The sequence below is a fragment of the Pinus tabuliformis genome, chromosome X (genome assembly GCF_031772625.1).
Source record: "Pinus tabuliformis cultivar Carrire ecotype Pingquan chromosome X, CPIR1, whole genome shotgun sequence".
NCBI lineage: Eukaryota > Viridiplantae > Streptophyta > Pinopsida > Pinales > Pinaceae > Pinus > Pinus tabuliformis.
Genome location: NC_142308.1, coordinates 1,327,497,675 through 1,327,523,577, shown reverse-complemented (window position 1 = coordinate 1,327,523,577; position 25,903 = coordinate 1,327,497,675). Strand labels below are relative to the sequence as shown.

General features: G+C 40.2%; 1 protein-coding gene across 1 annotated transcript; it reads right to left on the bottom strand.

Annotated features, from left to right (window-relative positions):
- Positions 1 to 575: 575 nt before the first annotated feature.
- On the bottom strand, positions 576 to 25,637 carry LOC149144985 (uncharacterized). The gene is made up of 4 exons (XM_089452325.1): positions 25,396 to 25,637; positions 24,359 to 25,251; positions 22,866 to 24,182; positions 576 to 634 (listed from the first exon to the last, which is right to left on the bottom strand). Exons 1-4 carry the CDS (start codon positions 25,635 to 25,637, stop codon positions 576 to 578), a joined length of 2,511 nt encoding a protein of 836 aa, XP_089308451.1.
- Positions 25,638 to 25,903: the final 266 nt, after the last annotated feature.

Below are 25,903 nucleotides of genomic sequence, written 5' to 3'. Positions count from 1 at the left end.
TTCTCTCAGAGTATGTTCCATTAGGACTATTCTTATCTTGGATTCCTAGTCCTCAAAGAATATCGGTCCTCTATGACTACTCTTATCTTGGATGCTATAACTCATCCTCAAAGAGCATCGAATGCCAAATGTTTACCCAATCTTGCACTATGTCTTCCCAAGTGAAGACAATATTGATGTGTCTATCTCTCCTTCTCAATTTAGGGAGGACATACCCATTCCACTAAAGGAATGTACCCATTCCTACAAACAAGAATATACCCAATCTCCCTCTTAACTAGGGACTTGACCAAGCTCCCTCTTGACCAGGGACTTGCTGTTAGTAGCTCTTCAAGTGGAAATCATGGGACAACCAATTTCTTGTAGAACTCCTTCCTTTGATGTCATGAATTTTTCTTCTTGGTTAAGGAGTATACATTTACAGGACTTCTTCCTAGGGCACATACCATCCATCACTTTCATCCATGAGTCAGTCATGTCATCATTCCTTTCATCGGAAAGTGATCCATTAGTCCATGTATGATCCTCCTTCATGCTTTGTTGCCTTCTTCATGCCATTTTTCCTTAAGGATATTTCATCCAGCTACATGGTTATCAGTGGTGGAAGACATCCAAAACTCTTCCATTGGCATCCCTGCATAATCCCATGGAGATATCATTCAAAAATAAGAAATGAATCATTAAATCAAAATTACTTTTTGATGGTCTTTCATCATGACATCATCCAATTTGCATCAACATCCTGCATACATATTGATACATCTCCAAAAGAGATACCATGAAGGGTCTCTTTCTTTTTGCATACATATTGATACATCTCCAAAAGAGATACCATGAAGGGTCTCTTTCTTTTTTCAGACTTCATCAAAGTCTTCATATCCTTTATGGAGATATCCTAGTTAAATATTTCAATCATTGGATGTTGATTGTCTTCTTCATGGTTGCATATTCCACGATCTCTTTCCTTCTTTCTTTACACATTTTTCTTCCTAGGAAATTTTAATTAGAGTTCCTCCAATCACTGTTAAAAACCTCATATTTCATATGAGGACATATTATTTTGATTTGATCTAGTTAATTTGTGACCCATGCCTTCTTGCATCCTTTGAGGAGATCCTTTCTTTTGATCATGCTCTCAAGATAGAGAATTTATCCATGTTACCTGCAACCATATGACATGACTCTACAATATCAAATACAAGCATACATACCTCATTTTTACTTTAGGTCATCTAGACTTCTTCAACATCTTCATTGATTGAAATAACTTCAATCCCTTGATTTGCTTCACCTCTTTTGTCATCATACCATCATCCCATGAATTCACACAAGATGGAATTATTGATGAAACCCTTGCTTCCTTTTGATTGGTGAAATTTCCAATGAAGATTCCAATAGAGTACCTTGAGTATCCTTATCCAACAAGTGTTTCCTTTTGACTGATGTATGACGAGCTTTGTGTTAGATGACTTTTTTTTCTTTTTCCCATAAGTGCCACTTATGCTTCTAATAAGGTTACCAAGAGCTATATCCTTCCATAGGTGATTGCCACAGACTTAAGCTATCTTCCATGGTTTTCTATGATGATGTTATGAGCTCTTGCTTTCAATGCTTCTATGATGCCATGATGCATCCTATCATGCTTATAATGATTCCTATCGTGATAGTTATATTTCATAATAGAAAAAAAAAACTTGGGAAGAACTAGGTGAGGAAAACTTATCTCAACAATAGTAGAGATATTTTACCTCCTCCTTGAATTTCTTCTTTTCAGATTCTTCCCTTATTCATTTGTTGATGTGCTTCTTGAGCTTAGGACAGTCTCTCTTGAAGTGACCATATCCTTGACATCCATAGCATTGGATTTTAGACATATTGATCTTCCTCTTTTTCTGAGGACCAAACTTGCCAAATATCCCTTTGCTTCTTGACACGACAATAAATGTTTGACCTTTCTCATTTGATCTTGTATCACTTTTTTCGTTCAAATTGATTTCTTGACTCTTGCATAGAGACCACAAATTATTGAATGGGATAGCTTTCTCCCCTTCATAGGCCTTTGATACAAGGTTTCCTTGTTCATAAATTAGAGCATTTATAACAATGGCAATCATTTCTTTATCGGACATCATATCTCCTCGATCTTGAAGTTGATTCCTTATTAGAGATGATTTTGTGAGACATGTAGATATCCCTTCGTCCTTTTATGCTTTCAATTTGAATAGATTAGATTTTAGTGATATGATTTTTCTTGTCATGCTTTCAAAGAATAATTCTACTAGCCTATCATATATCCCTTTTGATGTGTCCAACTGTGCTACATATGGGGTGAGGGAATCCTTGATGGATTCTATAAGGATCCTTTGAGCCCTTAGATCCTTTTTCATATATTGGATAGTTATTTACCTTCAGATGGTTTGGAGACTTTTCCATTGACATTATCAATAACTTCATTTTCCTTGAGGACTAAATCTATCCTCCTTTTCCATGCAAGGAAGTTCGATGACCCAACCAACTTGTTTATCCCCTTATAAAATGAAGTCATTTTAATAAATTTAATTTATATGGATGAATATACTTACTTGTCAAGTGAATATGAACTTTTCAACTTGATCCCTTTGTTGATGATGATTGATGACTTCTTGGATGATCTTCTTCAAGGATAAGGATTTTCTTTTTAGATGAAATCCTTTGCTTTAGAGAGAAGGAGATTGCCTTGATATCTTTTATGATGACAATTCCATTGATCTAGCTAATGAGCCAAGTCCTTCCTTTCTTGAGTGGAAATAGGGTCTTTGAGGTCCTTTTCTTTGATGATGACTTGAGTGAGAATCCCAAAATTTATTTTTAGTAAAGGCTTCTTCTTCGACCTAGGATTTTGACACTTCTTTGTAGATATTGACTTCAAGATGACCTTATAGACTCACTTTGATGCCTTCCTTGAGATTTGATCCTTGAATGCTTGAGTGTCACCTTAGCTTTGATACCATGTTGAGAAATCTAGGGCATATCAATTAGGATATTTCTCTTCTAATGATAACTTCTTGTGAATGATTTTTACTTCTTTAGATTATGATATTCTCTTTACTTAGATTATTATTGTTTTTTTATTCATCAAACAACTACCAATGCATAAATAATAAAGAGATAAGAGACACAAAATGTAGGTGATCATCTAGGGCCAAAACCTCTCCAACTTGAGAGGAAAACCCAAACGAATTCTTCTTCTTATAGAGACTTCAATTGACGAATACCAAGACCAAGACCCTTGACACAACCTCTCCATGACCAAGTTACAAACCCCTTCTTTCAAGCTTATTCTTCTTGACCAAGTCAACACTTGTCAAACTGCCTTCCTTCACTGCTAATCTTGTCTACTCTGAAATTTTGGCTCCTTTCCTGATCCGAATGCAAAATGACATCAACCCATGGTATTCATCCACCCATGGAATTTACCCATTGTATTTTAAGTGGCATCCACCCATGGTATTGTAAGTGACATCCACCCATGGTATTGTGACATCCACCCATGGTATTCATTCACCCATGGAATTGAACTGTGGTATTGTGACATCCACCCATGGTATTCATTCACCCATGGATTTGAACTGTGGTATTGTGACATCCACCCATGGTATTCATTCGCCCATGGAATTTACCCGTGGTATTGTAACTGAAAAAGACTATAAGTAACAAGTTGCATTTTGTGAAAGGACAGATTGTCCGCCACAATGTAGCCTTTACAGTTATTCTTTGTTTTAAAAAAAAAATCTTTGTGGTTGTTTATTGGGCATTCTCCTCTTTTTCTTCTGGCATTTCAATTTTTCAGATCTTGGGCGCCTCCCCCCGAGATCCATTTCAATCTTCTAGATCTTTAGGGCCTCCCCCCAAGATCCGGATAATTTCCACATACCTGCAATCTTTGACCTACTTGTACCTCTGCAATTCTGCACATGTGAGATGATAGAGGGAGATTTGAGATGATTTCTTCCTTCGCTAATATTGGAGACTTTTTCTTAAGGCTTCAGCCAGAAAAAAAATGATAGGTGACTTCCTTATTGGTTTCTCTAAGGACTATTATGACCCCACTGCAAAAACCCTAATTTTGGCCACATGTGTGAAGAGAAAATAACCAAAAATAGTGCTAGACTTCTTCGCTCTTCTTTCATTTCACTTCACTGGTTATGAGACTACTCCTTTCGATCTTTGCTCTTCTTCCTATTGTAGATTGCTTGACCAAATTTTTTTCTTCAAATGGAGGTTGAGTTTCCCTATATATAGTGATCTGGCCATCAAATAAGCCGACTGCTACTAGTTACAAGGCTGACATGCCTTTCTAGAAATATCTTTATGCCGAATTGAAGGAGGTGCTTGAGCTTGGTCTTGGAGGGTCCTTTAATGACTCATATACATATGAAACATGCCCAATAAGGGTCTTCCATACATGAAATATACTCAATTGACTTTTATGACATGATGAATAATCCTAAAGGCTCACAAAGGGAGACTTAACTAAAATAAAATCCCTTGATCATGAAACTCATGATTCAAGCTTTACAAAAATAATTTTATTTTTCTTCTTCACATCAAGTACATAAAATCATAATTACATTTATCATTATGAAGACCGAACCTAGTTACACTTTTCAAAAATAGGATAGGTGTCCAAGATAAGAGTGTTTGAAGAGGACCGATATTCTTTGAGGATTCAGGATTGGAAATCCAAAATAAGAATAGTACTAAAAGGACATACCTTGTGGACATCTGGATGGGGTATGTGCCTTGGAGAGTAGTGAGGCATCACACGTAAAGCCTCTCAACATAATGTCTAGTTAGGCCTTAGAGATAATGTTGGTTGATCATAATGTTGATGCTTACAAGATAAAATATCAATCTGACTCTTCTTATGAGAAATTTTCAAAGGAGTAATGCCCTTGTACCATTATGAACACCTCCCTAGTTAAGAGGAAGTGTTGGATAATGTAATTAGTTTCGGTCTTCATAATTGTCATTTGACTCATGTAATAATTTAACCTTTATGTATTGATCAAAATAAGAAAGAAAAATATAAAATAAAATTATTTATAAAGCATGGGTTTCATGCTTGGGTCATAGGTCAATATGTCAAAGCATCCATTGCATGATTCTAGGTTTTTATCATGAGTCATGGTCATTGTCATATTGTAAAAGACCCTATTGGGAACTTGTATCAAAGAAAGTAATATTATTTTATGATTTAGGCGTGTCTTGTAGGCTCTCAAGGCCAAGTAGGCCATCAAAGAAGAAGTTGACCTTAAGAGAGTAATTCAAGCCTCTTGGAAGGCTGTAAAAGGAAGAATATTTGACTTGTTTGACACATAAGCAAGATCACTGATCTTAATTCGATATGAAGGAAAGAAAGTAGTGTGAATTCCTTGAGGAAGAAAAGAAAACGATAACGATGCAAGGAGGAAGCCTTAGAAATTTTGAAAGCCTGAAATTGCCTTTTTTCAGTTACACGTGCGATCTAGGGTTACCTCAATGTTGAAGTTGCAAGTGGTATTGTAGATTGGTTTGGTAAACTTGAAAGGCTAGAAGAAACCTAATTGTGATGAGATATTGGCTAGTTATGCTTGGAGATTGGCTAGTTTACTTGGTAGGAGGCCTGGTCTAGCGTTTGGTCTTGGAAGTCCCCTTTGAAATTTGATTCTATAAAAAGAGAAGTTCTTTTGGGTTTTCCCCTTGGAGGGGGTTTGCCCTGGCTTGGAGCCTATTTCTAGTGTCTCTCTTTTATGGTTGTGATCTTTATTATTTTTTCATTTATTTGATGATGAGAACATAAGCATAATAATAAAAGAAGAACTAAATATCACAAGTAAATTTCATGCATGGAAAATGGATTTAATATGCTGCCCTAATCTTAATTTTCCAACATCTAGTAGTATTCCTCCATGTGGTTTGATATGCCCATAAAGCTTCTCGAAGCCAAGCTGCTCAATCACTATGATGCATATGCACAGTCTTTGTCAAGATGGCTTCAAGGACTTTGTTAGTGGATTCCACTTGGACATTGGCTGTGGGTGGTACAGTGAGGACTTTTGGTGCTTGATCTTATATTGCTCCATGATGGATCTCCCAAATTTTGAAGTAAATTGTGAACTCTATTTAGTTACAATTTCTCGAGGCACACCAAATCTGGTAAAAATATCTTCAAACAAAATTCTATTGAGATTTTTTAGTGGCAAAAGAAAGTTGTTTAATTTCAACCCATTTTGTAACATAATTAGCACAAACCAAAATATGCCTTTTCTTGTGTGATCTTGGCGTGATTGGTCCCATGAAATCAAGGGCCCATTTTTCAAAGGGATCCACCATTACTTGAGTACACAAAGGAATCTCTCCAACTTGCACTGGTTGTCACATTTACGAACATATTCCTTGGCATCCCTAAAAAGGGAAGGAAAATAATAGCCTGAGTGGAGGACCTTGCATGCATTCCTCTTATCATGGAAGTGGCCCCCACATGGTTCATCATGGGAAACATTTAATATGTCAAACACTTTCTCCTCAGGCACACATTTGCAAATAATCAAGTCAGTATTGGTGCAGAAGAATTTTCCTTGAACCCGAGAATATGAGGCACTATCTTTAATAATTTTTCGTTTTTCTCAAACATAAATATGTTGTGGTGTTTTCCTTGTGATTAATTAGTTTGCTATGTTTACAAACCATGACAAGTTAGTAGAAACAATGAATAAATGCTTGTTAGAGAAAGAATAATCAACAAGAATTACTTGGCCTAGATTATCTATTCTAAAAAGAAAAATAGCTACTACATTAGCTTTACCAAGCCTATCAATAACAATAATGTTAAATTCTTGTAGTATAATAATCACCTAGTAATTTATTCATTAAATATTTTATAGTAGAATGGTCTATGTGTACAAACACCTTATATTTGGTTATATAGTGTCTAAAATTATTAATGCCATAAATCAAAACTAAAAATTCATTTTTTGTCTGTGTATAGTTTAGTTCAACAAGCGAAAGGATCTTACTAGAAAAGTAAATAGAATAGGATGATTTCCCTTCTTCTTGTCCTAATGTTGCACCAATAGAAAGTTCTAAGGCATCGGTGGAGATGTGAAATATAATGGACCAATTAGGTCCCCTCAAGATAGGCGCCTTAGTCAATTACTCAAAAGAACATTAGCAAGCATTGGTACAAGGGAAGTCAATATCTTTATAAAGTAAACAAAAAAGAGGAGCAAAAATATTAGCAAAGTGCTCAAATAATATTTTATAGTAGCCCACATCTCATAGAAAACTCCTCACCTCCTTTTGGGATTTAGGTACTGAGAAGTGTATAATAACTTCAAATTTGGAAGGGTCAACCTGTATACCTTAAGGTGACTAAGGACTATTCCCACATTAAACATCATTTTAAATTTAACATTACATAAGGAAATATTAGACTCTTGGCCCCTAATCAACACCTTTTCCAAGTTCTTGAGGGATTCCTAAAAGAAATTACCATATACGAAAAAATAATCCATATATGCCTCAACAAAGTCAAGATCAACAAAGATGGATAAAACATCCCATTGAAAGGTAGTAAGGGCATTACATAGCCCAAAGGGGAGCACCCTCTAAGTGAATGTTCCTCAAGGATAGGTGAAGTTAGTCTTGTCCTGATCCTTAGGTGTTATTTGTATTTGCTTATAATCACTAAAGTCGTCAAGGAAGGAAAAGTACTTTTTACTAGCTAGGGTATTTAGTACTTGGTCTATAAATGAGAGGCAAAAGTAATATTTAAGGGTGAATTTGTTCAATTCTTGGTAGTTACACAAATTCACCACCTACCATATTTCTTCGGAAATACTACGAAGGGAGAGACCCATCGACGGTTAGAGATGGGGTAAATAAAATCAACATCAAGGAGTTTTTGAAGTTCTTCTTTCACAATGTCATTAAGCGCAAGGTTCATTCGTCGTTAGGATTTTAGGGCAGGTATATCCCCCTCTTGAATATAGATTTGATGAGTACAAGTCTCAAGAGGAATGCCTCTCATGTCTTCATAACTCCAAGCAAATGCACCGAGATGATTTTGCAACATTTTCACCAGTTGCTCTTATTGGGATTACTTGAGTTGTGAATTATTGTATAATGATTTACCTAGACTCACCTCAACAAGGGAAACATCAAGTTCATGGGTATTTGTGGCAATACTAAATTTTGTAGTGGTGATGAAATCTAGGGATCAAAACTCTCTTGAAAACCTGGGCTAAAAGTGAGATGGAATAATCCAAATTTCTGCAAGGAGTCCATTTTAACAAGGAAGTCACGAGTTTGACTCTCCTCAATACATTCTGTACGCTCAAAATCAAATCAATAACACAAATGGATTGGGTATCCTCATCATTAATATTGTCATCAAGCCGCAATGTATCAAGAAGATATTGGGTAGATTTGGAAAGAGGATAAAGGGTGACTTTCTTTCTTGATTATCCATGTGCAATAACCATCTCGCCAGAGGTAACCAATATAGGCATCAGTTGTGGCAAGCCATGGTCATCCCAAGATCAATGGATGTCCCCTATAGGATTTTTAGGTTGTATAACTATGAAGTATGCAGGTATTCCCAAGAATCTATGGAGATGATCATGACATCGAAAACACCCTCTGGTTTAATTTTTGATCTATCTGCAACCTCCGAGATAGTGGGTTTAGGGTGAAGGTGAGTCAATTGTAGTTGCTCCATGGTCTGCATGGCCATCACATTAATTGATCCAAAACTTTTACTTCAAGGATGCTATAGAATTACATATAAAAGAGCATGTAACCAAGTAACTTAAACACACAAAAAGAATTAAAAATCAAAAGTAACCATGACATGAAATGCACAAAATGATTTAATTATAGATTTCACCCAGTGTGGGCTATGTCTTTGGGCCCTATTCAATGTGGGGAAGCCTCTTTCATTAAATGGAAACATAAATCAAATTACATAAATGACCCTTATACCTCCATTTTTTGGCATGAAATTAAAATGAAAAGCTTAGTTGCGGAAACATACATCACCATTAGATTCGTGGCATGAAATCGTGTCAAACGACTATAAACTTGAACAAATTCTGACATAAACACTTATGAACCCCCAAGGAATCTTTCTTGGCATCAAAAGATACCCATATGTCAAGGTTCTGCACTTGGAACCTGACATCATGGTTTTGTTGGTCATGGTTCCGCACCTGGTTGGAAGTTCACTCCTGCTCTTCCCCCGTCGAATGGTGCAAGTGTGTTTTTATACAAGTTTTCGCGCAGAGATTTCAAAGGATGGGTCGTTGGCCCGTTGGTTGGTGGAGTCATATTAAGGCATGTTGTTTGGGGGAGGTCCCGAGATCCAACTTACAGTACCCCCCATTATGGCTCCTCAACTTTAAATTTTTGGCAACGGTTGGATCGTTGGTAACAAGGCCGCCTAGTCGGTGGGAAAGCCCACGGAGCTAGGTAGGTTCAAACCCTGTCGGCCCCTCATTATAGTTAACAATTGTTGGTAGGGTCCGGGTCACTTGTGGCCTTACCCATATGGTTCCAAACATATTTTTATTGTATAGTTGGATGGTGGCGGGGTTGGTGGCCCGCCGACCTATTTTTTAATATTTTTTAAATATTTGGAAGAAGGAGGTTAAAAAATTTGTCATGCAAAATTGGGGTCATCGGAAAAATTAAAGATGTGAAAAATTCTCCCATTCCGGTGGTCGTATTCCATGTGCCGATCCTTTGCCAAATTGTTTCCTCATTAGTGATTGCGATTGGGCCCAATTTTCCCATAACTTTGATCGGCCACAACTTTCACATACAACCTCAGATTGAGGCGTTGTTTGCGCTGTTGGAAAGATTGCGTTGAGATCTTTGATCTAACCCTAGTTCCACTTCAATCCAATGACTTTGAGTTTTGATATTTTTCAAAACCACTTCTATTTCTAGAGCCACCTCGATCATTCCTCCCCTCTAATAAGATTTTGGGCCACCAAAATATCTATTAGTCAATTGGCGAGTGAGGGAATTTATCCATCACTTTCTCCTTTTCAGTCCATCAAACCTTACTTGGATGCATTGCCTTTAAACTAATACGAAGGTACTCCACATCTCCCCATCATGAAGCCCTAGTATTACTGTCAAGAATGATATCCTCAAGTAGCTTGTCCAAGTCTTCGGGTGCAAAATCATCCACTATAGGAGCTTGTCCAACTTCTTCGGTGTCCATGATCAAATAAGGCTCATAAAACTTTAAGTTTTCAACGTTCACCACTGAGTACATTTGCATGTATGCTGGAAAATTGAGATGAAAGGAATTGTCTCCAATATTCTCACAAAAAGATAGAAAAGAGAGATTAACGCTTCAAAATAAGCCTCTTCGAGGGGGCAACCTCCTTTACATTACACAAAATGAATAATTCTTGGATGATTCAAATGAAAAAACCTCCTTTGTATATATAGGAGTCTAAGGGGTCACAATATAACCCAAGCCGACCTAACCATAATAATATAAGGCCACATAAATAACAATAGTGGGCTTCTGGGGTGCACAATAATAACAATATGGGGACAATAGGGTCGCAACAATATCAATAAGGGATACAATGACAAAAGTAATGGGGTAATCACTAGTATTATAGGGACCTAACATGCCCCTCCCTTCAAAAGAATGTTGTCCTCAACACTTGAGTAGTTCTGGATGATTCTGTAAAAAATTCTCATCCTCCCATATGGAATCTTCAACGGGTAGGTTCTTCCACTTGATGAGATACTCTGAAATTGATCGATTTCATTTGTCGAGTTCTTGTTTCTTTAACTGCTTCAGGTTCCAATATGATCTTTCCTTCCTCATCAAGATCTGGCAATATTGTATTTTTTTTTTCCTCGAAAGGGCTTTCTGGAGGAGCCTAATCGCTGCGCGCGCGTCCTGCCTGAGATCGCATTCAGCTCCGAAATGGCCAGGGCCTTGGCCCAGCCATGGCCCCATCGGATTCGCACCAGGAGGATCCCGATCCTCAAAAAGCATTCTCTGATCTGGTAAAGTCTCTCCCCCCACAACGTCCCAGACCTGCAATCTCGAAATTTGTCAAGAAACTTGATGTGCTTCAGGAAGTTCAGCTGCCCCCAACTATCCCTCGCATGGCAGCACTTTACCTTGCCGAGAAAGGACTAATAGGGCAATTTACAGGGCTTTGGCCATCGCCAAGAACAATCCAAAGATGGGTTGAATGAAACTGGTTAGATAATATCCAAGGGAAAATATCCATCAGATTTTGTGGAAAAGGGTATTTTACATTTCACTTCGAATCCAAAGAGGACAAGGATCTAATCTTCAGGAACAGGCCATACTTCATGGATTCAAGGGGGCTCTATCTCAATAAATGGACCCCAGATTTCGATCTGGAACTGGACATCCCAAGTGCTGTACCAGTCTGGGTCCGTCTCCCCCACCTTCCTCTTCACTGCTGGGGTGATGAATCGGTTCGGGCCATAGGGAATGCTGTTGGCAAATATATTGATCGTAGCAAGCCCAAGGACAACATGCAAGCATGCGCAAGGATCTGTGTCGAAGTGGATCTAGGTCGAGGAATGTCAGAGGCGATAAAGCTGAAAGTGGATGCTTGGAATCATATCCAGCAGCTGGACTATGAACAGATTCCATTTAAATGCAAGGTATGTCACGAATACGGGAATTTCACTAACAGATGCACAAAAATTGTTAATGTAGACAATGATGAGCAAGATGGCCATTGGGAAACAGTCAAAAGGAAGAAATCAGCTCCCCCCCCAAGCCTTCTTTGGATTCTGAAATTCCCGGCCCCTCCAGTCTGCGTCCATCCTCCTCTTCTCCATCACCCTCTGATCACCATCCCCTTGAATCGCCTCTCCTGCCTCTTCCAATCCTTTCTTTATCCTCTTCGTAGTAGACTTTGTCCCTGATAATTCCCCCTCTGAGCCCCCAGTCACCCTTCAGCCTCCATCTATCTCTTCTCAGCCTCCTCTTGAGCCCCTTTCATCAAGGATTACCAAAAGTTCCTCCAAAGAGCATGGAGCATCTAGTGATGCTTTGAAAAAATAGGGACCGGGCAGAAAATCAGCCAAGCAATAGAGGGATGAGAACGCCCAAAAAGATATATCCATGGGCAAACAAACCCCAATAGAATCTTTCATCCTTGGGCACCAAGAAAAAGAGACAAGCGACAAAGATCACGAGAGGCGAGCACCTCTCCGCATGCCCAATGCATCATGATGAAAATTCTTTCTTGGAACAACAGGGGTTTAGGGCACCCCTCCAAATTAGCTGCCCTTAGAGATCTAATTCACAACGAAAAGCCAGAAATCATGCTGATACAGGAGACAAAACAAGATCAGCACGAAATGAGAAAAATTATAGACCAACAGAGACAGTATTTAGGAAGCATCAACGAAGCTAGAGGGGCCTCCGGAGGAATCGTTACCATTTGGGACAACAGTAAATGGGTTTGCATCTCAAAAAATATTCATCAGAACTGGATTAGAACTACTCTTGACAGCAGAACAGGCAATCGAACAGTAACCATATATAATGTTTATGCTCCCAACCACTACAGAGAAAAATAAATCTGCTGGGATGATTTGAAGGTAAGCATAGAAGGGGAACAAAACACTAACATCATAGTTGCAGGTGACTTCAACCTGATTCTTCATGCCAATAAAAAAAGGGGATGAACCTTTACTCTAGATCCCTCCAGAGGCCGTCTAGAAACCATCATTACGGAGCATGATTTAGTTGACGTTATTCCCAAAAATCGCAGATACACTTGGAGCAATCGTAGGATCGGCATTGGCAACATAATGGAAAGATTAGACAGATTTCTAATCAATATTACATTCCTCTCCTCCTTCTCAGCAGGATATGCTAACATCCTCAATACATCTGCCTCCGATCATTACCCCATTACTTTGACTCTGGAAAACCATTGCCCTCTTGGTCCCATTCCCTTTAAATACAACCCTCTTTGGAATCGGATACCAGCAGCTAGAAAAATTGTTCAAAAGACATGGAATCAGCATATAGAAGGCTCACCAAGTTTTATTTAGGAATCCAAACGAAAAAGAATCAAATAAGTATTAAAAGATTGGTCTAAGGACAATTATCAGGAACCAGAAGAGAATAAAAAGAAAGTCAAAAGTGATCTAGAAGATGTTCAGCTAAGGATTGAAGAACAGGGATTATCGCAGCAAAATAAAGAGCAAGAAAGTGCCCTATATGCACATCTGAGTCATATTAATAGGGAGGAAGAAATCAAATGGCGCCTAAAATCTAGACAACTATGGCTTCAGGGGGGAGATAAAAATACAACCTATTTCCACAAACAAGCTACTGTTCGAAAGCTCAGGAACAATGTAAGTACAATTATGGACAGCGAAGGAAATCGGCACAACACTCAGGAAACCATAAAGAAAGCTGCCTCTAAACACTACAGGGACCTTCTAACTGAAATTAAAGGGGTAGAAGATTATTCCGACTTGCTCTAGCATCTGCCCAAAGGAGTCGCTAAGGAGATGAACGATAATCTTAGCAAAGAAATTGAGGAAGAGGAAATTAAGAGAGCAATCTGGAGCTGGCACCCTGATAAGGCACCAGGACCGGATGGATTCCCCATCTGCTTCTTCAGGGAGTATTGGACTCTGATAAAAAAGGATCTGATAAAGATGATCCGTTGGGTGCTAAGAAAAGGGAAATTAGGAGGATTCACCAACTCCACCTTTCTTGCCCTCATTCCCAAGGAAAATCGGCCCACCTCCTTTTCGAAATTCCGACCCATTTCTCTATGAAACTCGTCCTATAAAATTATATCTAAAATCTTAGCTTCCAGGCTCAAAACCCTTCTTCCCTCCTTGATATCTGAAAATCAAGGAGGTTTCCTTCCCAACAGGCATATCACTGACTCCATCCTCCTTGTACAAGAAGCCATCCATTCGAGCTTATCCAGGAAAGAGAAAGGATTTGTCTTAAAACTTGATCTGGAAAACGCCTTTGAAAGAGTAAGACATGCCTTCCTTATTTCTGTTTTAAATAAAATGGGCTTCGAGCCTTCCTTCATCAACACGATTGTAGCCTGCATTTCAGGGCCCTGGATCTCCCCTCTGATCAATGGAAGGCCTTGTGAGGCTTTCCAATCTTCCCGGGGGCTCAGACAGGGTTGTCCCCTTTCTCCATACCTGTTCATCCTCATGGCTGAATCTTTTAGCCAAGTTTTAGATCACAACTGTAGAGTGGGGCCTATAACTGGCATCAAATTTGGGAATGGAGCAAAAAACATTAACCACTCTCAGTTTGCCGATGATACCTTATTAATTGGGGGAGCATCCACCACAATAGCAAGGCGATTCAAGAAATCCTTGACCAATTTATGGAGTATTCCGGAGGCATGGTTAATTAGCTCAAAAGCTGTATCTACGGGTGGAATACCACAAATCAGGTTATACACAACATTGCAAGCATATTCGGTGTCACATGCAACCTGGAATGGACCCACTTTTCCTATTTAGGTATGCCTATGATCTTGGGGCCTTTGAAGGCCGAAACCTGGAATGGAATCATTGACAAGGTAAAGAGGAAAGTGCAGCAATGGGGAACAATGTGGCTCAATCCAGCAGGCAGGCTCATTCTCAAGGTATCACTTCCCTTCCTCTCTATCGCTTTTCTCTATATCAAGCTCCAGCTATTTTTCATCATAAATTGGAAGTTGCTCTTCGACATTTCCTCTGGCAAGGGGGGAAGGCTGATAAAAACAAGTTCAATTTAGTCAGCTGGAAGCATGTAATTCAAACCCAAGATAGAGGCGGACTTGGCATCAGATCACCAAAGTTCTTAAACCTATCCTTTGGTGCAAAAATTGTCTGGAGATTAATAACAGGACCTACATTGTGGTGGAAAAAGGTGCTGGAGATTAAATATCTAAGCTTTCCCAGACAACAACTCTTAGACTCCAATATCCCCAACAGAGAATCCACCAAAATCTGGAGACTATGTAAGAAGGCCCTTCCATTTATGAATCAAAACATTTCGAAAGTCCCTGGGGGGGGAACCCGCATAAAATTTGGAACTGATAAAATTCTGGGGCAACAATCCTTGATCATGCACAAAGAGGCCATCCCTGTTATAAATTTCTTTAACAATAGAGGAATCTATCACCTGTCTCAAATCTCAAGATGGGATTCCCACTCACATGTCTGGACTAGCTGGTATTTTCCTGAAATTCCCAATGCCTTAGAACCTAGCCTCAGCTATCTGAAGATGCTCCTCCACAGTAAGGCTCCCATCCAAGAAGGCGAAATGGATGGTTTTCGTTGGGACGCAACTGGAACAAATTACACAATCAAAGCAAGTCATCAACATCTCTGCAATAGCACCTATCAAATGAGTTTGTGGAATCACTGGAAAATAGTATGGCGAACAGAGGCTCCTCCAAAAATAAATTTTTTATTTGGCTCTTGCTGAAAGGTAAAATACTAACAACCGAAAATCTAAAAAGAAGAGGCATCAATGGCCCATCCAGATGCCCTAACTGTTGCAAGGCTGAGGAAACGATGCACCATTTATTCATAGAATGCCCTGTTGTTGTTGATTCTTGGGAAAAGATGGCCTCAACAGGTAACATAAACTGGGAACCCCAGTGCACTATAGCTGAGAGAATCTACAAATGGAGAAAAGACTACCCCTGGAAAGAAAAAAGAAGTAGTTTGGTGAAGAGAGTTTGGAACGCTCTCCCCCACACTCTGTTATGGTGTATCTGGCTAGCTAGAAATCAAAAAATCTTCCAGGACAAAAGCTCAAGCATACGAATAATCTGCAACAAAGCTCAAAAACTTGCATTGGAAACGATCTCAATAAACACCACTGGAAATATTGAAGCAACAAAATACAGCACAGAGGAGCGAAACTTCATAAGTTACATTTTGGAAAACAACCCCAAAGCTCAAGAAGTTCGCAGGAGGGAGACTCAGACCAAAACAGAAGTCAGTACTTGGAAACTGAGACTAAAAGAAGAGGAGTTTGCCAACTGGATATGTAACTGTAACTCCTTCCACTTGTTCTTCGACGGGGCATCCAAATCAAACCCGGGTATAGTCGGAGCAGGAGGGCTGATCTGTAACGCCAATGGGGAATGTATTCTGCAATACGAATGGGGTCTTGGGAAGGTTTCAAACAACAGAGCTGAAGCATTAGCTCTGTTCCAGGGCCTAACTCAGTTAGGAAAACTAGGAATAAAGAAGGTGAAAGTATTCGGGGACTCCTCTATAGTCATCCGCTTAATGGTTCATCAGCAGAACTCTCCAAACACACTTCTACAACAAATAAACAGGCGCAACCAAATTTTGCATCAGGTAATGGAAGATATACAATATCATCACATTCTTCGTAAACTGAACAAGAGGGCCGATGAATGCGCCAACTGGGCATGTGAAAGACCAATTGGTGTCCTAAGCTGTAACTCCAGCGAGTCCTTTCAACCCCTGCCATGATACAAAAGCATCTCTTTAGCGCCAAGCACCAAAACAATGACAGAAACGAGTCGAATCATGAGTTATGGGCCATTAGCTGGACAGCTCACTATAATAAGATACTGGATAGATATGATATTCACAAAGCACTCAATGACCTTGAAAACTTCAACATCACAGCTGGTAGACGTCCCTTCGGATCTGATCCTTGGATCTCACAGGACTCTTTCTAGATCTTCTTGCAGGATCTCCATCTTCATCGCGTGATCGGCTTGCCCTCTTCCCGCTCTTTCTATCTGCAGTCTTCTTCTATATATTTCCCCTTCTTTCTATATCTTCATTGTTCTGTTTTCCTCTGCCCCCAAGAGCATCCGTCCTCTGCAGGCTTTCTTGTGCTGTCTTCAGCGCTGATCCGTTGCCCCTTCATTAGAGTCTGCTCTTTCCCTCTTCGTATCAATCAGAACCTCTGGTCAGCCCCTCCTTGCCTTATCTGTTTGATTGTCCGCGTTCCCAGGCGAGCTTTGGTTTATAACTACCCAGCTTCGTGGCCTGTCCTTTCTTTTTTCTTTGTCTCTGGTGTTGTCGACCGCAACCGTCCACCAACAGTAACTATGGCATGCTTCGAGGACTGTTTACACTGCGCGGATTTGCAAGCTGAATTAGAGGAAGTCAAGGCGTAGCAACGTATCTTAGAAAACCAGCAGAGGATCTTGGAGACCAGAATTGAAGATCAAAACCGCATCACCAATGACAAATATTGAGCAGAGATAGACCTTTTCCTGCATAGGGTCGCTTCTCTTCATGAGCAGTTTAACCATTTGTCAAACTGATGCAGTCATGCTGAAGAGTCGATATCAATACTGCAGTATATGATGGACAAGTGGAACCAGGCAGCCCCTAGCTCTTCAAGTGCCAAGCAGACAGAACCGGATCAAAATCCGGAGGAATCCACAGCAAGGCAAATAAGCCATATAGAAATAGATTAAAGATGTTTTGCAAATGTAAGTTTTGGTTGTCCCAATATGTAAGAATCTATAGTAGTCCAAGGAGCTTTAGAGGTAGAACAAGCAGAAAAAGGACCAAGGAGAGATTCCCATTTTGTAACTCCTTTGATCCAAGTTACCAGCGGTATATATTATACTTCAGGAGATCTGACTCCTCCTTTTTCAGCCACTAATATAGCAACCGACTTTGTTAAAAAAGAAAAGATCTGGCAATATTGTTTGAACTGGGAGCTTGTCACCCATAACCTTCTTCAAGCATGAAACATGGAAAACTGGGTGCACTCGAGAAGTTGCAGGAGACTGGAATTTTTATGCCATTGTAGCTATCTTTTGCAACACCTTGTATGGACCATAATACTTTGGTGATAATTTATTATCCTTCTTAGCTTGCTTGAGGGAAATTTGTTTATATGGTTGTAGCCGTAGGAATACCTAATCACCTACATCAAAACTTCTTTCGCTACGATGTTGATCTGCCTGCTGTTTCATTCTATTCTACGCCAAGGTGAGGCTATCCTTTAAGAGTTGGAGAACTTGTTGTTGATTCTCGATGTGATCTTCCACTGCTTGAACCTTAGAATTTTCTCTTAAATATGATGTGATGGATGGTGGGTGATATCCATACAGTGCCATAAATGGGGTCATTTTTGTTGAAGTATGGAAGGAACTGTTATACCACCATTTAGAGAGAGGCAACCATTTGACCCAATGTTTCTGTTTATCAGATAAAAAGCAACGAAGATATCCTTCCAAACATTTGTTTACTATCTCATTTTTCCCATCAGATTGAGGATGATAAGATGAACTATGAGCTAACTGAGTACCAAGACAAGAAAATAATTCTTTCCAAAAATTTCCGGTGAAGATGGGATCTCTGTTGCTTATAATAATCTTTGGGTTTCCATGTAGCTTTTGAATTGTTTCCATAAATGCAGTAGAAACTGTATTGGCTTTAAATGGATGAGATAATGCACAAAAGTGTGCATACTTGGTAAGTGTGTCAACTATCACCATGATGCCACTCTTCCCTTTGGATTTGGGTAAACCTGTGATAAAATCCATTGAAACCTCCTCCCAACATTGAATTGGAATGGATAAAGGTTGTAGTAGACTCGGGGTCTTAATTGTTTCAACTTTATTTTGTTGGAAAACCAAACATTCCGCCACAAACTTTTGAATATTAGATTTAAGGCCATCCCAAAAAAATTCCTTCTTGATCTTGTGGTAAGTCTTTAAAAATCCTGAGTGCCCTCTTAAGGGAGAGGCATGCAATTCCATAAGAATCTTTTGTTTGAGTTGGGAATTCTTACATAGGTATAAGCGATTTTTGTACCATAATGAAACATTTTTCCAGCTAAATGATTTCGATTGTATGAGAAATCAATCACACATGAACATGAACCATCTCAAACTTGAGTCCTCCAATGTGGACTAGAAGAGCTTGAGCTTGTTCTCATCTGAAGTGTAAACATAGGTCTTGTATACAACTACAAACTTAATCAAGAAAATGTCAAGATTCTTTGTAGTTAGGCCATGGAATGAGAGAATGAAAACTGATTGATGATTTTAATTTTTGTTTTTCCACTAGTTTCTCAAATTGGAAACTTAATGATGTTTGTTCAGTCTCCACTATTAGTCCCTATAATACTAGTGTATCCCCCTTATTGTTATTGTTTTTTTTTTTACAAAGTCGGTTGCTAGATGTATTCAAAAAAGTAGAGGGAGACTAAGCTCCGATATTACAATGGAAGAGCTCACAGAGTGCGCTTGCAGCTGAATTACATTGTGACAGTTCACAGGAATACTTTTACTATCCGATTGAAAGATCCTAATACAAGTATAGATTCTGATAAATTGGGACAAAAGCAAGCTGACTTTACAATACATCTAGTAGATACTTATATGGCTGATCTGTCGGGCATTGGAGTCCTCCGGATGGCTGTCTTCTGTTGCAACTCTTGCACTAGAGGAGCTGGTGCTTGGACCGTTTGAACTGTAGATTTTGTCCATTATAAACTTGAGGATCTCAAGAGAACACACACTTACTGCTGCTGCAAAGCTGAACACAATTCTATAAGATTTATCAGCCTTGGAACCGGGCGCTGAAGCCGAGCTAAGGAAGTCACAAAAGATTATAACAGGAGTACAGAGGAGCAGAATAGCGGATTTTATTAAGTCGATGAGGAGGATTCGGTCGAGGGGGGACCTGAAGAAAGAGGCGAGGCCAGAGGTCGTCGGCCAATAGATGGACACTACAGAGAGAGCGAAGACAGATAAGAATATGGGAGAAGGGGCGTAGAAATGAGGAGGAGGTTTGCTGAGATATATAGCGAGAAAACAGGGACATGTTGAGGACCAGATCACGTGGAGGAGGCATGGGTGATCACGGTTCTTGCTGTCAAGGATTAGATTCGCTGCATCAAAATCTCTTGCGATGTGATACGACTAGGTTATCAGGGATTTGCAGCAGTATATTTCAGATTTCTTATGGGTTTGGTCAGAGTCCTTATTAGCAGAGGCGCAGTTCATTGGAGGGGATTGATTTGAAACAATCATAGATTTCAGGGTATGAATTGATGAAGGGTCGTGTTGTTGCATAGGATACTTCCTTTTCCCCGTGAGCAGGCTTGGCTTGCCCTTTTGTCAGCGTCTTGATTGTTGGAGCGGAGGACGTGAAAAAAAAGATACTCCTGATCATGAGATAGCAGACTTTTACAACGATTGATGGTTTGCTGTAAAAAAAGATTGGATGCTTGCCGATTACTGTTCATTAAACTTATTATGATGGCGGAATCACCAAATATGAGGGATTTTTTAATCCCTTGGGCCTGTAGCTGAAGGATGCCTTGGTAGAGGCCCAGAGCTTCGGCTCTGTTGTTGGATAGGATTCCCAATCCCCATTCATAAGAGGAAATGGGGTCGCCTGTAGGATTGAAAATGATGCCCCCTGCTCCCGCTGCTCCTGGGTTAGATTTAGATGCTCCATCAAAGAATAAAGAATGAGAATTCTTTGATTGAAGCCATCTGCTGAATTCATCCTTTGTTAAGCGAATTTTCCAACTGAGACTGTTTGCTTTGCCTCTGAAATTGCTAATTTTCACTGTTAAAGAATTATTGGTCTTATCAAGAAGATTCCGAATGAAGTTTCTTTCCTCTGTCCAAAGACTGGTGGAATCGATTTTTTTGGTTATCTTGGAGGCTATGGTTTCAGTGGCCAAACTTGTTGCTTTGAGGGTAAGGTGCCTGATTGAAGTGATTTTATCTCGGAATATCATGCTATTCCGCGCAATCCAAATCCGCCAGAGAAGAGCAAATGGGAGGGCGTTCCAAACTCTTTTGGCGGGATTGTGCTTCATGGATTGCCAAGGGTAGCTCCTCTTCCAGTTATTTAGAGCTTCGTCGATGGAATGCTGAGTATTCCAAATGGAAGGAGCTGAAGGAGTGATACTATTCCAGCATGAGACTGCAAAGGGACAGGAGATAAACAAATGCTGTATGGATTCCTCTGCAACTTTACAGTTGGGACATCTAGAAGGTCCAACGATGCCTCTTTTTTTGAGGTTCTCTGCAGTGAGAATTTTCCCTTACAGGAGAGTCCACATGAAAAATTTGACTTTTGGAATTGCTTCTGCTTTCTTTAAGATCTTCCAATGTGTCCATACTGTCATTGGGTATTCCTTGCTACTTAAGTAATCATAGCCTGCTTTGATTGAATAATTGGTTCCTGTAGGATCCCATCTGAACTCATCCTTATCAGTTTTGATGGTGGGCGCAATACTGTGCAGGTGGTTGCAAAAAGAATCAAAGCTGCCTTTAAGTTGATGGGGGATGGGGGGAAATTTCCAGCGAATCCAAACATTGGTTGCTGCATTCCATTGAGAGATTTGGCCTAAATTAAATATACCTTTGCTTTGTAAATAAAGGATTATAGGATTCATACCTGGGTGACTGTTTATGGGTGGGTTCCCCATGATTTTATCCGAACCGATGTTCACAGTTTCACCTCCTTTTGGCACTTTGGAGACATTTTGTGCCATGAATGCAATGGCTTTTTTGCAAAGCTTCCATATCTTTGTACAGTTTCTACTGGGGATCTCGGATGTGAGTAGATGCTGCCTTGACTGGTTGAGGTATTTTGCCTCCAGGACTTTTTTCCACCATGCTGTTTGATTGTCCAAAAGTCTCCAGATCATCTTTCCACCGAAAGCTAAATTCATGAGTGATGGGGATCTTATGCCAAGACCTCCTTTCTCTTGACTTTGGATGACCTGTTTCCATTTTACTAAGTTGAATTTTTTCTTTTCATTCTTGCCTCCCTGCCAGAGAAAGAACCTGAGAACGCTGTCCATTTTACGATGGAATGAAGCTGGAGCTTGAGCCAGGGAGAATTGATAGAGGGGAAGAGAGGAAAGGCCTGATTTTAGTAGCACCTGTCGCCCAGCTGGATTGAGCCACAAAGTTCCCCATTTCTGAACTTTCCTTTTCATTTTGTCTAATGTTACATCCCAAACACCTGCCTTTGCATTCCCTACGCTTACCGACATTCCCAAGTAACTGAAGCTGTCCCAATTTAACTTACAGGGGACACCAAAAATGTTGGCAATGCTGTGGATCGTTTGAGATGAAGCATTCCATCCATAAATGCAGCTTTTGAGATGATTAATTTGACCCCCTGAGTATCTCATGAATTTATCTAATAGGGATTTGAATCTTCGTGCTATAATGGTGGTCGCCCCCCTAGCAATAGGGTATCATCAGCAAATTGAGAGTGGTTTATATTTTTAATGCCATCTTCAAACTTAATGCCAGTAATGAGGCCTGACTGTCTCTTATGATCAAGCGCACAACTGAATGATTCTGCCATGAGGATGAAGAGATATGGGGATAAGGGGCAGCCTTGTCTTAATCCTCTTGAGGATTGAAAGGAAGGCCCAGGTCTGCCATTGATGAGGGGGGCAATCCATGGGCCAAAGATACAGGCTCTTATGATATTAAGAAGGAGAGGAGAGAAGCCCATTCTCTGAAGAACTGCAAATAGGAAGGAATGCCTTACCCTGTCAAAGGCGTTGGCCAAGTCTAATTTCAAAATAAATCCTTTTTCATTCCTTACATGGCTTGAATGTATGGCTTCCTGAACCAAAAGAATAGAGTCTGAAATTTGTCTATTAGCCATAAAGCCTCCTTGGTTTTCAGAGATTAGCATCGGAAGGAGAGGTTTGAGGCGAGAGACTATGATTTTAGTGAAGATTTTGTATGAAGAATTGCATAATGATATAGGCCTGAAGTGAGAGAAATTGGAAGGGCGGTTCTCCTTAGGAATGAGGGCCAGATGAGTAGAGTTTGTATAACCTCCTATTTTGCCTTTTCTCTGTATCCACTTGAAGTATTTGATGAGATCCTTTTTTATCAGCTCCCAGTATTCTCTATAAAAGCAAATTGGGAATCCATCAGGTCCAGGTGCCTTGTTGGGCTGAAGGCTCCAGATTGCTTCCACTATTTCTTTCTCTTTTATTTCTTCTATCAAATTTTTATTCAAATCAGCTGTGACTTTGGTTGGCAAATGCTGTAGTAGGTCATCATAGAGTTCTTCCTCCTCTGTTTCAGTTAAGAGTTCCTTAAAATGGTCTGTGGCAGCCCTTTTGATATCTGATTGTTCAGTATGTTGATTCCCTGCACTGTCTACGATGGCTGTTATGGTATTTTTGATTTGTCTTGCAGTGGCTTGTTTGTGAAAAAAGGAGGTGTTCTTGTCCCCGCTCTCCAGCCAGATTTGCCTTGACTTAATGCGCCATTTTTCTTCCTCCTCTCTTTTGATTCTGCTCAGCTGATTGTAAAGTTTTTCTTCTTGAGCTTTTTCATTCTGGCAATACTCCTTTTGTTCTATTGCGCATTGAAGGTCTGCGATTTTGGATTTCAGCTCACGTTTTTCCCCTTCAGGTTCATTGTATTGTGTTTTGGCCCAGTTCTTGAGCGCTTTTTGCACATTTCTTAACTTGTTCTCCCATATGAACCCTGGGGATCCTTCAATATGTTGACCCCAGGTGTGTTGAATGATGTTTCTGGCTGCTTGATAATCGCTCCATATATGATTATATTTGAATGGAAGCGGACCGAGGGGGCAGTGTATTTCCATTGCTAGAGTGATTGGGTAATGATTTGAAGCAGCAAAGGGCAAAATGGAGGAATTGACAACTGAGAAAGTTGAGAGAAGGGAGATGTTGACCAGGAACCGGTCCAGCCTCTCCATTATATTACTACTGCCCAGTCTACGGTTGCTCCATGTATATTTTCGATTTTTTGGAATGATATCTATCAAGTCACCACTTTGCATTATATTTTCCATTTGATTTCTGAAAGGATCTGGCATAAAGCTTCCCCCACGCTTTTCATTGGCATGCAAGATTAAGTTGAAATCGCCTCCTAAGATGATGTTACTGTTATCTTCTTCCATTATGTTTTTACTGAGAGAGTCCCAACAAATTTCTTTATCCCTGTAGTGATTGGGAACATAAACATTAAAAATGACAATCTGCTGTTTGCTCATGTTATTTCTCAATACTGTTTTTATCCAGTGCTGTTCTATTAAATCAGCTTCGCTATTCCATTCATCCTGATTCCAAATGGTGGTGATTCCACCAGATGCCCCTCTAGCTTCGCAAATGCTTCCTTTATAACATTTATGCCTTTCAATAATCTTGTTGATTTCTGGTTCTCTTTGCTTTGTTTCCTATATTAAGATGATAGATGGTTTCTCCTGCACTATAAGATCTTTTAGAGCGTTGGTTTTGGAGGGGTGCCCAAGTCCCCTGCTGTTCCATGAAAGGATTTTGATCATTTCAAACCTGTGATTTGAGGAGGTGCTCTGCCTCCCTTGTCTCTGCTTGCTATTTCTTGGTCTTTTGTGCCCTGAATGTAAGATTCTATTGGATTCTGCAGGCCTAGAGCTATATCTTTCTGTGCATTCTCATCCCTATGCTGTTTGGAGGTCTTTCTGCCCGGCTTCTTTTGACCATCTAAAGAGGATCCCTGGTCCTTGGAGTTGCTGCGAGTAATTCTAGGAGGGAGGGGGTCTGATAAAAGGGGGGGGAGAATGGTCATAGAATGGGGGGAAGAGGGGTGTTCAGGAAGATTCAAGGGAATAGGATCATCTTCAGGGAGGGAGAGAACATGGAAAGGATTGGAGGATGGAGGAGATGGAAGGGATTTTTCCAATCCAGGGGATTGAGGTCGATGAGGAGGGGAAGGAGGAGGGGATGGGGGCAGGGCGGAGGGGTTATGAGAGGAAGGTCCAGATTCATTGGGCATTTTGAGACCAGGGGCTAATTTTTTCTTTTTTACCACTTCCCATTGTTGTTCTTGAGGATTGTTATCAACATTAATGAGCTTAGTGCAGCGATTAGCAAAATGACCATACTCGTGACATACCTTACACTTGAAGGGGATCTGTTCGTAATCAAGCTGTTGTATGTGCGACCATTCATCAACTTTGAGCTTGATGGCTTCTGGAAGACCTTTGCCCAGATCAACCTCGACACAGATATGGGCACATGCCTGCATGTTGTCTCTTGGCTCGCTCCGATCAATATATTTTCCGACTGCATTTCCAATGGCACGCACTGATTCATCTCCCCAGCAATGCAATGGGAGATGAGGGAGACGAACCCAAACAGGAACCGCATTAGGGATATCAAGCTCTGGATCGAAATCCGGCATCCATTTGTTTAAATACAGACCTCTGGAGTCCATGAAGTAAGGGCCATTGCGAAATATCAGGTCCTTGTCGTTCTTTGTCTCAAAGTGGAAGGTGAAGTATCCCTTCCCGCAGAATCTAATAGCAATTTTCCCTTGAATTTTGTTCGCCCAATTCCTTTCCACCCACCTCTGAACAGTTTTTGGTGAGGGCCAAAGGCCTGTAAATTGCCCTATCAGTCCCTTTTCTGCCAAAGCAAGAGCAGCCATTCTGGGCAAGGTAGGAGGAAGGGAAACCTCCTGTAATCCCTCGATTTTTTTAACGAATTTAGAGATAGCTGGACGAGCTCGTTGGGGCGGTAAGGAGTTGATGAGAGCTGAAAAGGCTTGTTGCTGAGCTGCCTCCTCCGGTGGAGCCTCCGGAGGGGCCATCTGGGAGAGATTCGAGCGATTCAGGGGGGAGAACCAGGGCGCTATCGCAAAAGAGAAACCAGGCAGCCGCAACAGTAGCAGAGAGCGCACGTGCGCTAGGTCTCCATAAACCCAGGAGAACAAAATAAGTATTGCATGTCCCCCCTTATTGTTATTGTTAGTGTAGCCCCCTATTATTATTGTTGTGCCCATGTATCCCCCATGTTTTTATTTTTGTGCCCCATAGAAGCCCACTATTATTATTGTTGTGCCCTTACATTATTATT

What these genes read in the sequence shown, in the direction of transcription:
- LOC149144985 (XM_089452325.1), bottom strand. Translation starts at nt 25,637, where the DNA reads ATGGCCCCTCCGGAGGCTCCACCGGAGGAGGCAGCTCAGCAACAAGCC. An exon ending in TCACCAAAAACTGTTCAGAG is followed by an intron (nt 25,252 to 25,395) that starts GTGGGTGGAAAG and finishes CATGGACTCCAG; the next exon opens with AGGTCTGTATTTAAACAAAT. An exon ending in GAGAAAAGGCAAAATAGGAG is followed by an intron (nt 635 to 22,865) that starts GTTATACAAACT and finishes GGGATTATGCAG; the next exon opens with GGATGCCAATGGAAGAGTTT.